Below are 13,906 nucleotides of genomic sequence, written 5' to 3'. Positions count from 1 at the left end.
TCAAATCGGACTAGTAGTTCCTGAGATTAGCGCGTTCAAACAAACAAACAAACTCTTCCGCTTTATAATATTAATTAAATAGTATAGATTTCTAATTGTATGAAGTGACCCTTGGTCAAATATAATTTATAATCATACCTACCATAGCTAAAAGGACGTGCGACGTTGTCGTGAGCTTCAGTTTAGTAAAATAGAGCTCACAAATCGAAGAGTTATTGTTATTAAGCGGTATGAGAAAAAGAAAATTCTCTTTGTTAACGTTTTTGTCGTGTTGAGTGTATAATAGCTGTTTTCTCAGAAAATATCACGAGGCTGCGCTAAAATTAATGAATAATTAAAACACTTAGTATGGGACTTTATTGTTGGAATCATTGTATTGTATATTCGGCTGACACCCTATTTTTAGAAACGGCTATTGTTATTTAGATTTGTTTGTAATGTTTTAGATTTAGCGGATTTTGTGATGATTCCCAATTAAATTGCACCACCGATTTTGATTCGATAATTTCCGTATGAATTAATAATTAATATATTACTTGCACTTACTTAAAGTTTATCATCAAAAAATGCTCTGTACAAAAGTAATAAGTTTTTGTAACATTGGCTATAAAAAAGATATTATAGCCTATGTCAACGATGCCATCATTAATCTATTGAGATCTCATTTGTTACAATTGGACTCGCTAAGAAGGCACACAGACGGCAAAAATCATTACCCATCCTTTTGACTTCGACGTAGTCGGGAAAGAAAAACAATTTTACTGAGTGCGTTATTTACTCAAATGCACAGAAATAGTAAAGATTAGAGAAATAAACAGTCGTAGCCGTATAAGTTCCAGATAATTATTTAATTATTGGATTTATACTTTCTTTATTCAATTAAGGAGCAATTGGGTCAGACTGTACGTCTGTAGATGTATGTAGCGAGCGTTTAGGAATTCATGATTGTATTGTTGCTAGCCAAGTACCGAGTCCATTCAGAATTTACCTCGGATTTGCTTTGAGAGTGAACTTTATGGCATTGAAATAAAGGTTTTCATGAAGGTAATATAACTTTAAATGCTCTGTAGCCACCTAGCCAACTTTACTTTACCTTTCTAAAGTTATTTCTATAACTTTACCTTAGTTATAGAAATAGTCCAATGCTTATTGTCATTTAAAATACAATTGCCACTATATAGACATTGAAAAGTGTATCTTCTATGTAAATGGTGTATGTTAGAGATTACCTCATATTTTTGTATACAGTACCATCGAGGAAATTGATTCACAGGCAGTTGACATACCCATGTCATTTGGTCGGATCATGTCAATTCAATGTTAATTATTGTGATCTGTCCACTGGGTTTGACATAACGGGACCTAATTACGTGGGTCCTCCATCTGCCTATAAATAAATCAATTTATCTTATATCTTATCTTATCTTATATCTTTAAACGAGCAATTCTTGTATATATATAATTGGAATCTCGGAATCGGCTCCAACGATTTTCATGAAATTTAGTATATAGGGGGTTTCGGAGGCGATAAATCGATCTAGCTAGGAATCATTTTTAGAAAATGTCATTTAATTCGTGTTGTATCGAATACCGAGCAAAGCTCGGTCGAATAGCTAGTCTATAATAATAATAATAATATCTATGGACGCTTCACACCACGTTAGGCCCCGTGCTAAGTACCTGAAGGACTTGCTTACGGGTACCAGACAACGGAAATATATTTGATACTTTTATACTATACATATTTTAAATTTAAGATTTTTATTATAATATGATACACATATTTAATACACATCCATGACCCAGGAACCTTGAAAACTTTTTGTTCCCTCGGCGGGATTCGAACCCACGACCCTCGGCTTAAGCTACCAACAGCCCACCAACTGAGCCACAGAGGTCGTCAGTAAAACGTTTCTGATAGTGAGGATGAACTCGACTTTTTTGAATACAATAAGTTTCAAAAACGCCAATAATGTCCGTAGCTTCTAAAGTATATACTATGGAGGAGACGTAGATAAAATATACGAAATACTATGAGTAAACTAAAAGCTCAATGCATTTCACCGTGCCGGCGCGGCCGTGTCACACCGTCACATCATTACTCCATTATTATTAGCGGGTCAACACCGGGCTTAGTGACGCCGAGGGATTTTGACCTTTGGATGCACGGGAATAGACGTGACGTTGGACGCACACGCACTACGTCACGATGGTGCGAATAATTTGTTACGTTGATGACATAAAGGGGTGTAATTTAATGTGTAGGTAGCACTTTTGTTGAGCAAATGTACGATCAGGTGGAGAATTTTAATAGTTTTTTTATAAGCTTCTACAAAGAACGTTTCCTCGGTTTGCTTAGAGACCGGCTAAGTAACAAGTAGGTGAGACGATTCAAAGATTCTATAGGCTATCTATTCTAAAATACAATTAAAAACATTATATTTGTGTTTCACATTGAAATAGTTACGTAATATCCAAATCCCATCTATGCAAAGTAATCTAAGACCCAATTTCTACATCCATCCAAAATGTCAACTAAACCCAAAACAATTTACCATCTCATTCGTATTCATAAGATTAAGACTCGGTTTAGGGTTTCGCATTGTCGAATCGTGCTACCTTAATCGTACGGAACCTGACAAGTTGGATAGTGGTGATGACACGGGTCGGCGGTCGAAATTGAATTGGGTGACGCAAAAACCCAGTTGATCCCAACACAAAGTCAGATTAAACTTAAATCTGACATCGTGAATTGATTGATGATTATACGCAAAATTATTTGTTAATAAACCTAGTTATGTCTGGAATCACATTTACTAGATTTTATTTTATAAGTAGCGATTACAAATAAATATACTCTATGAGGAAACTAACAGTCTGCTATTATAAACCGAATATTGTTACGATTTTTTCCAGACCTCCAGTAGCCCTAGCACGGCCACCAGTAGAAATGCGAAAGAATCGACAAACTGTGGACATAAAGTAAAGGTGCCGTTCCGATCTTTACCGCGGCCAATCGCGACCGACAAACATTCAATTAAAATGCCACTTTATGACAGACTATAGTTATTAAATTCAAGCATCACTTATTGCACTTGCAAACAAATAATTAATAATTAGTCCAGCCCTAGTAAAATAGTCGTTTATGTTTATATTATTATTTTACATTACTTTTTTTATTAATAGACCTATTAAAAACTATTCTTATTTATATACATTATCATAATAACATGCGTTACATTCTTTTTTTAAGTTTATTACATTTTAATATTATTATTTTTTTATCATGATGTTCATGTTACTCATAAACATTTCCCTACACCATGTCAATATTGTAATAAATACCTTAAGGTTCTTGTATGTTACAATTAATATCGACCTTTTGTATCAAAACTATTTTATTTCTTTTCGATAACTTGATTTATGGGGGTAGGAGTTCGCGGAAGACCAGGGACAGCGGCGACTGTCGCTGTCAAAACCTGAGCGGTCCCCTTTTCCTTATTTTTTGGCATTGCACTGCCATAAATATAGTGTAATATGTTGTTTAAATATGCAATTATTGTTACTTTTATTTTAGGATAGTGCTTTCTTTTTTTTATCATTCTCTCATACATTTTTTTTCTTTTGTATTTTTTGTTTATTGTGGTTGTGTAATGTTAAATAATTGGAATAAAGATTTTATTTATTTATTTATATGTTATAGAGTAGGATACTATTTGAATTTTGAGGACTATAGTCTGTCATAAAGTGGCATTTTAATTGAATTTTTGGGAACGAAAAAAGATCGTAACGCTACCTTAAGTTTATCTCCACAGTTTGTCCATACTTTCGCATTTCTATTGATGGCCGTGCTGGAGGTCTCTTCATTCTACATCCTACACTAAATACAGGAAATTATCTCATTAAATTTATATTTCAAGATTAAATGATGTTATCTTTTCAGGCGGGAAATTTACAGCGATTGCATCTATAAGTCCTGAGAAAATATCAAAATACAGAGTTAATCTATGTTTTCTGATGAGATATATTTTTAATACCATTTTAATTTCGCTGGTTTTAAAGGCTTACACCTTGACGGCTATAATTACATTAAAACATCCGAGATAGGAAATGGTATAAAACGCCTAAATATTTTAGACGCGTCAAAATTTGCTACCGAGGGAAAATTGCAAATCCGGCTTAAGCATAACGCACCTGTTCCACATAATATTCAAAGTTTATCCCCGGTAATGGAGTACTCACAGCTATTACTGAATTAAATAAGCTTATGACTTCATTGCTCACATTATCCCGTCTAAAATACGATTTACTTAGAATGTAAATGAGAATTGAGTATGGAATAAGACATTAGGACTTTTAAGGGATAAGAAGAGATTCCATAAGAAACTAACGTTGTTTTGCCATAAAATGATTTTCCCTGTTTTCCTGCTTTTCTCTTGAAGATTTTTCTGATTTTGTTTATATAGACCTCACGGAGCCCGAGACCTTTCCAACGAATGCAAAACCGTAGAAATCGGTTTGTGCGTTCTGGAGTTATAGCGTCAGGAAAGAAAATCCGACTTATTTTTATATACTTATTAGATTAGATTAGATAAATATAAATTAAATACCACTGAAAAAAATTCTAACCAGGTTAACCCCAGACTTCTTAACAGTCAGCACGCTAATGAATAAGAAATACTGCTAAGAACTCTCTCTTCACTAATCACGACTCTCATAAAATAACTAGCTCCAATTCGGTCCTCCCGTTTAGATCGATGCGATGGACACACACACTGACAGACATGTAGATACGATAATATAACAACCCTCTGTTTTCGTCGAAGCTTAAAAAAATAAAAACAGATCTCTCCGATACCATGCAAAAAATAAATATATACAAATTCGCTTTCAATATTCGTTCGTTAGTATTTCAGTGTAATAAATTACATAGAATGCAATATGTGTTGATTAAGCCTAGCGTTTTAATTAATTTCAATATCACGTATCATGTAACTATAAATTACGGATGGGGATGAAATATATTTAGATTTGTAATTAAATTTTGCTGACTGTACCTTTGATTAGAGTTTTCATAATCGTATTTCTATTTCCACCTTAGCTTAGTAGCGCATTTGAAGATTTTATTCGTAAATTCAAAAATAAATTTTGTAGTTCCTTAATGATCATCGAATCACATTATTTTATGAATACTAACTAAAATAATTTATTACTCATGCTTCAACTCCCAAGCGGCCACATGCGGCCGCTATAACAATAGATAAGCTATTCTGTCTAGTTTTTCCACGATCGAAGGATTTAGGAAGCTGATGATGAAGCTACCAAAAACACTCTCGACTCTCTGTCTCACTCTCTGCCAGCTTTCAAACAAAAATAAAAAGAAGATGAAAATCGGTCCACCCGTTTGGATGCTACGACATAGTCAGGCATAGAACTTAAATTATTGCTATTTCACTCATAACTACACGTGTCTCTTTCTCACCTTCAGTGATAAAGGGGTACACCGCTCTTAGCTCCTGCTCGTACTGCTCCAGGGATATGGGAGGGACGATGGGCGGCAGGTAGTCCTCCTCCGGCGACCTCTCCGACCCGTAGCCCTGGTCGAAACCCGGGTCCTGGAGCTTCCATACTGGTTCTGCATTTGAACCTGTAAATAAAAGTCATCATTAAGTTTTAGGCCCAAAGCAATCGGACAAAGCCGCTGGAAATACTTGTTTTATCAAAAAAATCTGTTTATGAAACAACTATTTTCAGCGGTTCACCCACATTAAACAGTATTCTTGGAAAACAATACTTTCTTATCCTTTAGGCATGGAGTTTTGAAAAATCCAAATAGGAAAAAGGTACGATTTCTAAAGGTATCTTATAGTATATCTATCTATAGAGTAGATCATACATTTTAAATTACGTGGGAGAGCCATGCTTCGGCACGAATGGGCCGGCTCGACCGGATAAATACCACGTTCTCACAGAAAACCGGCGTGAAACAGCGCTTGCGCTGTGTTTCGCCGAGTGAGTGAGTTTACCGGAGGCCCAATCCCCTAACCCCTACCCTATTCCCTTCCCTACCCTCCCCTATTACCCTATTCCGTCTTAAAAGGTCGGTAACGCACTTGCGGCTCTTCTGATGCTGCGAGTGTCCATGGGCGACGGAAGTTGCTTTCCATCAGGTGACCCGTTTGCTCGTTTGCCCCCTTATTTCATAAAAAAAAAAAAAGGTTCAAAAACCTTCAAAACTTTCACAAGAATTTCCAATATTCAACACAATCCAAAACGTCGTGTACTGAGGCCCTAAGTATGTGTTATCCGAAAAAGCCTGAAATCTCCCGCCGAAATAGACTGAGTTTGGAACACAATTTCAATTTGGAAAATTGTCAGAACCACCAGACAAAATGAGATAGGCACAAAGAAACGCCTCCGGATATAAGAAAAGAAAAACTTCGTTACATACGTACATTACTTCTGTTATTATTTTCGTCTTTTCCAGCGCCTGAACGAATTGAAGAACGAAATTGTGTTTTATTGGATTCACTGAGTGAAAGTTTATGCGTGTAGATTATAATATTATTATGTTTTGTTAAATACTGGGTATGAATACACGTCCTCTCCTCCATGGGGGGCTCCCATACAACAAACGTGATTTTTTTAGGTCTTTTCGCTCGTAATCAATAATAGTAACATCTTGGCACTTGAAATTTTTACAAACTCCTTAATTACATATATTTGAACTTTAATAACTAATAATAAAATTTTTATGAAGTAAATATTTAAGGACCCCCCACACAAGAAAGTAGAAACACATTTTATGCCTACTTTTGCTCTATACCGGTACGGAACCCATCGTGCGCGAGTCCGACTCGCACTTGGCCGATTTTTTATCGGTTTCCGAGCCCAAAGGAAAAAACGGGACTCTATTACTAAGGCTTCGATGTCTCTCCGTCTGTCTCAAGTCCAAATCGCACTAGACCAATTTTTATTTTCATTCCCAGTCTACAAGCTATTTTATTCAGTGGAAGTCATGTAGTAAGGTTATTTATATCCCGGTCTAAATCTGCTGACACCATTAGGGCGATTAGAAGCAATAATCATTAATCAATGGATATTATAAATCAAAGTCAAAGCTTTCCTTTTCGGAACTCAGAACCACTTTTAGTCCGTATTGAACTATTGAGTATGGTGCTATTCATACATGGAATTTCTTACACATTACATATTTTATAGTTGGTAGCGATTAGGGTTTCTAGATGAGGTAAAAAGTAATTTAAAGTCATTAATATTATAATGAAGGTAAATTTTCGAATACATACTTCAGGTATTTTCTTACTGATATTATAAATGCAAAGTGTGTCTGTCTGTAACCTCTTCACGCTTCAATCACTGAACTGATTTTAATGAAATTTGGTATGGTGATACTTTGAGTTCCGAGAAATTGTTCGATTTCCTCCCGATATCCGAATTTCATTGTTACAGACCACATCTAGTAGACGATAAATAATTCTAAAAATTATATTCACGCAAACCAATAAACCCACAAAAATTAGATCACGGAGGGCCGTATAATATATAGTATCGCGTGTTTACGTAAAATTTAGATTTTTTTTATGAAAGAAGGGGGCAAACGAGCAAACGGGTCACCTGATGGAAAGCAACTTCCGTCGCCCATGGACACTCGCAGCATCAGATGGGAGCAGGCGCGTTGCCGGCCTTTTAAAAGGGAATAGGGTAATAGGGGAGGGTAAGGATGGGAAGGGAAGGGAATAGGGGAGGATAGGGAAGGGAATTGGGCCTCCGGTAAACTCACTCACTCGGCGAAACACAGCGCAAGCGCTGTTTTACGCCGGTTTTCTGTGAGAACGTGGTATTTCTCCGGTCGAGCCGGCTCATTCGTGTAAAATTTAGATTCTAGAGTATACCGCTGCGTTGATTTATACCGAGTATGCTGTGGATACGTTTTGTTACGTGAAAGGATTTATGAATGTATGCAAATCCAGAGACGGCACAATTTCCCGCTTCAGGTTGAACGGAAGTCTTTGTGCCTGCAGACAGTGGGACGTATCCGACGACTGCAATTTATCTAACAATACCGGTGCGATATTTTGTACGAGAAATTGTAATTCAATATATTATTATTGTTCATGCGAATATCTCTATTTTGCCGATTTGCTACATAGTGCCTTTTTCACCATTTCCACAACTTTTTTTACAGATTCTCCAGGAAGTGGTGAAACAGGCCCTAGAGTAGCAAAGCAAGAAATATTTTCAATATTTCCGTATTTTCTTTTAATTTTAAATTGGCATAATCCTTGTAAAATTATCCTATGCATCATTGTTTAAATGCCGTGCATGTCCTCGACAAAAAAACGAATTACCTATTGATAGCAAAAGGTGCAGTGAGAAATGCACCTTGTAATTATTGCAGTTTTTGTTTACAGTATAAAGACTTTTAAAAACACCGTAACCGAGGACCTCATTAGCGTTTTCAAGACGCGAGCTAAGAACTAAGCTGATATTAAGGAACCTTACGTTTGAGCGAAATGCAAATCCACCGCTCTAATGACACTAGCGCTGTTTTAAATGGCACCCTTTTAGCCTCGCTTACGTTTCTTTCGCCCCCTTATAAATAATTCAGTACAGCGACAGCCATTAATAATACTTTTTCTCGAAATTTTTACGCAAATGTAATGGATAATACTTTAGCAAAGCCGAGCTTGTTTTACTGCGATATTATATTATTTTTAGGGTTTCGTACCCAAAGGGTCAAAACGAGACCCTATTACTAAGCTTTCGTTGTCGTCCGTCCGTCCGTCTATGTGTCTCCAGGCTGTATCTCAAGAACCGCTACATTCAAATTCAAATTGTTTATTTCAGACATGGTCCATATTATAAATTTAAAAATTACATAATATTATAACAATACTCGTAACTGCACAACATTAAATAATCACGTGAGACTGTGTGACTGTGCATGCATTAGAGTCCATTTTATCATGAATGGACACTCAGTGTCCATTCGACTCGCAATGAGTTGCAGGTAACTGTTGGAGCTGCCGCGTACTCACTCTGATGAGAATCAGGGATGCAGATATTTTTCGCATTACTGCTGCAAAACCGTCCACTCCGGCGTCTGCGAACATCCCTGACGCGCTACAGAATCGCGGCAGCCCCATCAGTGCCCGGAACCCATTATTGTATTGGACCCGCAGGGCACTATAAGCCGCTAGCGTATGTTTGACCCATAGACTGCACGTATAGAAAGCCTGACAGTAGGCACTAAACAAAGTAATCTTCACCTCTGCAGTGCATTTAGCAAATCTACGAGCCAACATATTCGCCCTGACTGACAGTGCCCTGCGTTCCCTTGACATGTCCAGGTCATCTGCCAGCGACTCGGTGACCCAGTGGCCCAGGTACTTTACGCGCTCGACTCTTCTGAGCGGCTCGTTGTTCAGTGTTACGCACGGCATAGAGTAACTCTTGGTTCCCGCCTTAAACACGAGTATCTCGCTCTTGTCAGTATTGTACCATGCGCCTCCGCGTAACGCTCGCAAACTCTTATTAGGCGCCTAAGGGCACTGACAGACGGACTCAGCAGTACCATGTCATCAGCGTAACTTATACTATTGATGCATTTACCATCAATAGAGCACTGGGGTACTCAGCAGTACCGGGGTGGGCCCCGGTACTGCTGAGCTCTTTGATCAAAGAATCCATATATATGTTGAAGACCCGAGGAGAGGTTCGTCCACCCTGTCGAACTCCACTATTCAACCTATACACCTTAGAGAGTGCCCCGGGCCAACGTACATAATTGGTTTGGTTGTTATACCAAAACTTAAAAATTGGGATGATCTCGGGGAGAATATTAGTTTTATTTGACATTTTTTGCCACAGCTTATCGTACTGTACAAGTTCGAAAGCCTTGGAAAGGTCCAAGAAACACGCATAAATAGGCGTGTTTCTACTGGTGTAGTAATGGACAGTGTGCTTGACAATTAGTATCGCGGACTCCGTAGACAGCTCCGGTCTAAAACCGAACTGTGCGTCGTGTAGGTGAACGGTAGATTCCAAATGACTATCAAGCACACTGTCCAATACTCTGGCTATAACCGTCGCAAGTGATATAGGCCTGTAGTTACCCAGACTAGACACGTCTCCCGTTTTGTTCTTAACTATGGGGACAACTACAGTCCTCATCAACTCCTCGGGCAAGTACGAGTGGCCTATACAGAAGGTGAAAAGCATGGCTAGGACCCGGGGCAAATGAACTCCAGCATACTGTAAATGTTCAATGCTGAGTGAATCATGTCCCGGGGATTTTCCGCGCTTCATGCTTTTCACCGTTCTCGGCTACTCGCAACCACCTTGGGCGATATGATTACAATTTTATTCCCCGAAATCATCTCACTCTCGTTCACAAGCTAGACTTCTGAAATTCTAAAGCTAGACTTCTGAAATTTTCACAGATTGTGTATAATATCTGGTGCCGCTATAACAACAAATACTAAAAATAAAATAAATATTTAAGGGGTTTTTTGCTCGTTATCAATAATGAAAACAGATAAAAATGCCCCCATACAAAAAACACAATTTTTGGACTATAATCTATAACGGTACGGAACCCTTCGTGCGCGAGTCCGCGTAACGTATGCAACATTCTATATTTCTAAGAGATTATTATTTTTAACAAAAAATTAAAACTGACTTCCAAGGTAAAAACAATAATAATATGAACTAAAAAGTATTAAATAACTCTTACTCTATAATAGTGCCTTTTTCAGAATTCGTCTAAATCTCAACTGTTTCTGTACATACTACAGTCTTCATTATTTGAAGTCGGTACCAGCTAATTTTATCGTAAGTTCAGTCAATGGCAGAATATCTGAAGCTTTTGGGACTGGTACCGACTTCAAAGTAATGAAGACTGTAGTATGTACAGAAATAGTTGAGATTTAGACGAATTCTGAAAAAGGCACTATTATAGAGTAAGAGTTATTTAATACTTTTTAGTTCATATTATTATTGTTTTTACCTTGGAAGTCGGTTTTAATTTTTTGTTAAAAATAATAATTTCACTCTTTTTAGTTATCTACAAGAAAAGGCTTTATGCGTAAATAACCACTACGAATGTTAACTATTCACATTATGTTACTGTAAGCGAAATTGTGGTAAATGCTTGCAGTTATCTAAGCGATGCTGCAATTTAAAAACTTTTATCTTTAAAGGTTTAGGAGTTCTGTTCAGTGTCTTTGGACCAAGAGACACCTTCGTATGAGTTTTCTGTTATTCGTAACATATGTTTAAGTTACTAGAAACAACATTTTAACCACTATGAGTCTTTTGATAACTTTCAAGGATTTCCCTCGATTGCTCATAGATCCCATGATCAGCTCACCACTTTCGTAATTATTATACAAAATCGAGATTATATCTTATACAACAACACAAGAATTTTGAAAATCAGTCCACAAACAGCGAAATAATCATCAAAAACATCTGCTTCGATGCAAAATATCACGAAAAGCATCAATAATTGGGTCATAATGTGATGACCCATGGCATAATTATGATTTTGATGATGATGATCAAATAAATTGATGTGTTGGCTTATGCTTGCAGTTGTTTAAACAACGCCGAAATCCCCGAACCTGTATCTATAAGGATTCAAAAGTTCTGTTGGGTACCTTCAGATCCAGGGTATAACCTGGTGCGAAATCTTACTTTTTGGTAGCATTTACCTCGAATGCTTCAGAAAAAATTGAAATCACTATATGTTTCCATACAAATTTCAAGGAGTCCCCTCGATTCCTCCAGGATCCCATCATCAGATCACCACTCTTGTGAACATGGTACCAAATTTAAGTTAAACCCTACCTCCTCCTTTTTGGAAGTCGGTAAAAATGCATTACAGAAATAAGCTTCTATTATCCGCATAATACCAACATTACTCTAACAAAACCGGAAGTTATTTGTGATTCGGAAAATAACTGTTCGTGATTTGGAAAGCCTTATTCAAAGTTTTTCGTCATGCAAGGAATATGCTTAGCAGTGAATAATATCGAGTTTTGGATAAAAGTTTCTCACGTTTGGAATTTTGACTAAATACAAGATTTTTGATATCTTGAAATACCTACTATAAAAGTATGGCAACTACCATGAAAAGGTGCGTGTCTGGCCACGCGCAATATAGGGTTCCGTAGTACCGCTAGTTTTTCTTTTAATTTTTGTATGGTCAATGAATGTACAATTGTACATTTATAACGCGTTTTACACTACTAACAAAAACATCTTCTCAGTTACTTTCAAAGGGATTTGAACGAAAAGTTCCTTTATACTTCGCCGAATACATTTTTATTAGTTGAACGACTATTACTCAATAACTTAATTATGAAGTCTTCTTAGCCGTAAAAGTTTTTTTTTAATTCATCATATTTCCTACTCCCATGAATTTTTTCACATTTCCAGAAGCAACCGTTTAGCTGGTAGAAGGAGGGAACACTGGACTCTAACGATTTTTACCACTTTAAAACTTAATATTTCACAAACGGATCCCTAAATCGCTAAATGATCTATCGACATCCCACACCATTGGATGGACGCGAAAAAAATTTTCATCCCCGTTTGATGTGTAGGGAAGATACCATAAAAAATATTTTTTAAGATTTCATGTACCATTTTGTCGGCATCGTTAGTATATGCATTCATGCCAAATTACAACTTTGTAGGTCCTATAGTCTCTGAGCAAAACGGACAAACAGACAGACGGACCTTGTTGACTACGGAACCCTAAAAATGAATAAAGCTTACTTTAAATAGGGCTGAACATATTATATTATGCAATATTCACATAGGGTTTAACATGTCACGAGTCATGTGTACAGTGCAAATACTAAATAGTAATATAACAGGTAGTATGCCGTTGTTTCATCTAGCTCTACTTATTCATTGTTCGTCTGAGCGCAACTTACATTAACATTTTTTTTACTTTTCCGGCATAAGTTAAATATTATAAAATTGTATTAAAACTAAAGAATAATAAAAATAGAATAACATAAAACGTGAGGTATTATTTTATTATATTTTTAATACCCCATAATACTCGCTCATTGTCTGTAAAAGTTTTCACAAAGTTTTCAGTTATCACACATTTTAGTCTGGCGACAGGGAGACCGAAAAGCCACGGAACCAGAAAATATTACCCGAAAAATCGATAGAACCTGTACAAGCGAAATGGCAAAACTGACCTATATCGATTCATCGCGGACGGACGGACGCAATTGATTGCGGACGCGGACGCGATTCCCGGACCAAAGGCTACTGATTAAGTGGTACTTCAGCGTTAAGTGTACTATCATCTATACAACCCGGTATTTGTTACAGTGTTTGCTCTTTGAAATCGATAGTGAATTGAGATGGAGTATTACGTAAGTGTCGAAATGCATGATATTATCCTGAATTTATATAGAGCAAGTAGTCTATATAGACAAGATATTGGATGGCCTCCGGAAATAATTTTATGACTGTTTAAAATATAAATAAATACTGTAAGTAAATAGCAAAGCCCATGTTGATCTTCTGCAAAATTATCTTAATTAAACGCAAATTAAATGTTTATTAATATACTTAAACAAAAGTTTCATTACGGCAAACTTCTAAAACAAAAAAGTTATAATGAGAAAGTAGGGTTGTAAACTCCTTTGTCGAAGGATCGCAACATTTAAAAGTTTATGACTTCCCTACCTACTTCCAAGTTTCCGAGCGAAACTTAGCTCACGTATACTCCGCAGATGGCTACCTTACGTTTTTGGAATAAGGTTACCTAAATGGAAGATATTAGACTACCTAAAATGCTGCCAAATTTATCCAAGACTAGACGTTCCGCATGGCTTCGTCCGCGTAAATTAGTTAT

The 13,906-nt window shown here is 36.8% G+C and overlaps 1 protein-coding gene across 5 annotated transcripts in view; it reads right to left on the bottom strand.

Moving 5' to 3' along the window:
• The window catches only part of LOC121735107, a 70,700-nt gene that overhangs the window by 23,184 nt on the left and 33,610 nt on the right, over window positions 1-13,906 (bottom strand). For all 5 annotated transcript variants that reach the window (XM_042125814.1, XM_042125816.1, XM_042125817.1 and 2 more), the window contains exon 3: window positions 5,483-5,647. In XM_042125814.1, coding sequence (XP_041981748.1) covers window positions 5,483-5,647 — 165 coding nt within the window. The remainder of the gene's footprint in view (window positions 1-5,482; window positions 5,648-13,906) is intronic.

The sequence above is a fragment of the Aricia agestis genome, chromosome 2, assembly GCF_905147365.1.
Source record: "Aricia agestis chromosome 2, ilAriAges1.1, whole genome shotgun sequence".
Classification (NCBI taxonomy): Eukaryota; Metazoa; Arthropoda; class Insecta; order Lepidoptera; family Lycaenidae; genus Aricia; species Aricia agestis.
Note: the sequence above shows the minus strand (reverse complement) of the source record. Positions and strands in the feature narration are given on the sequence as shown.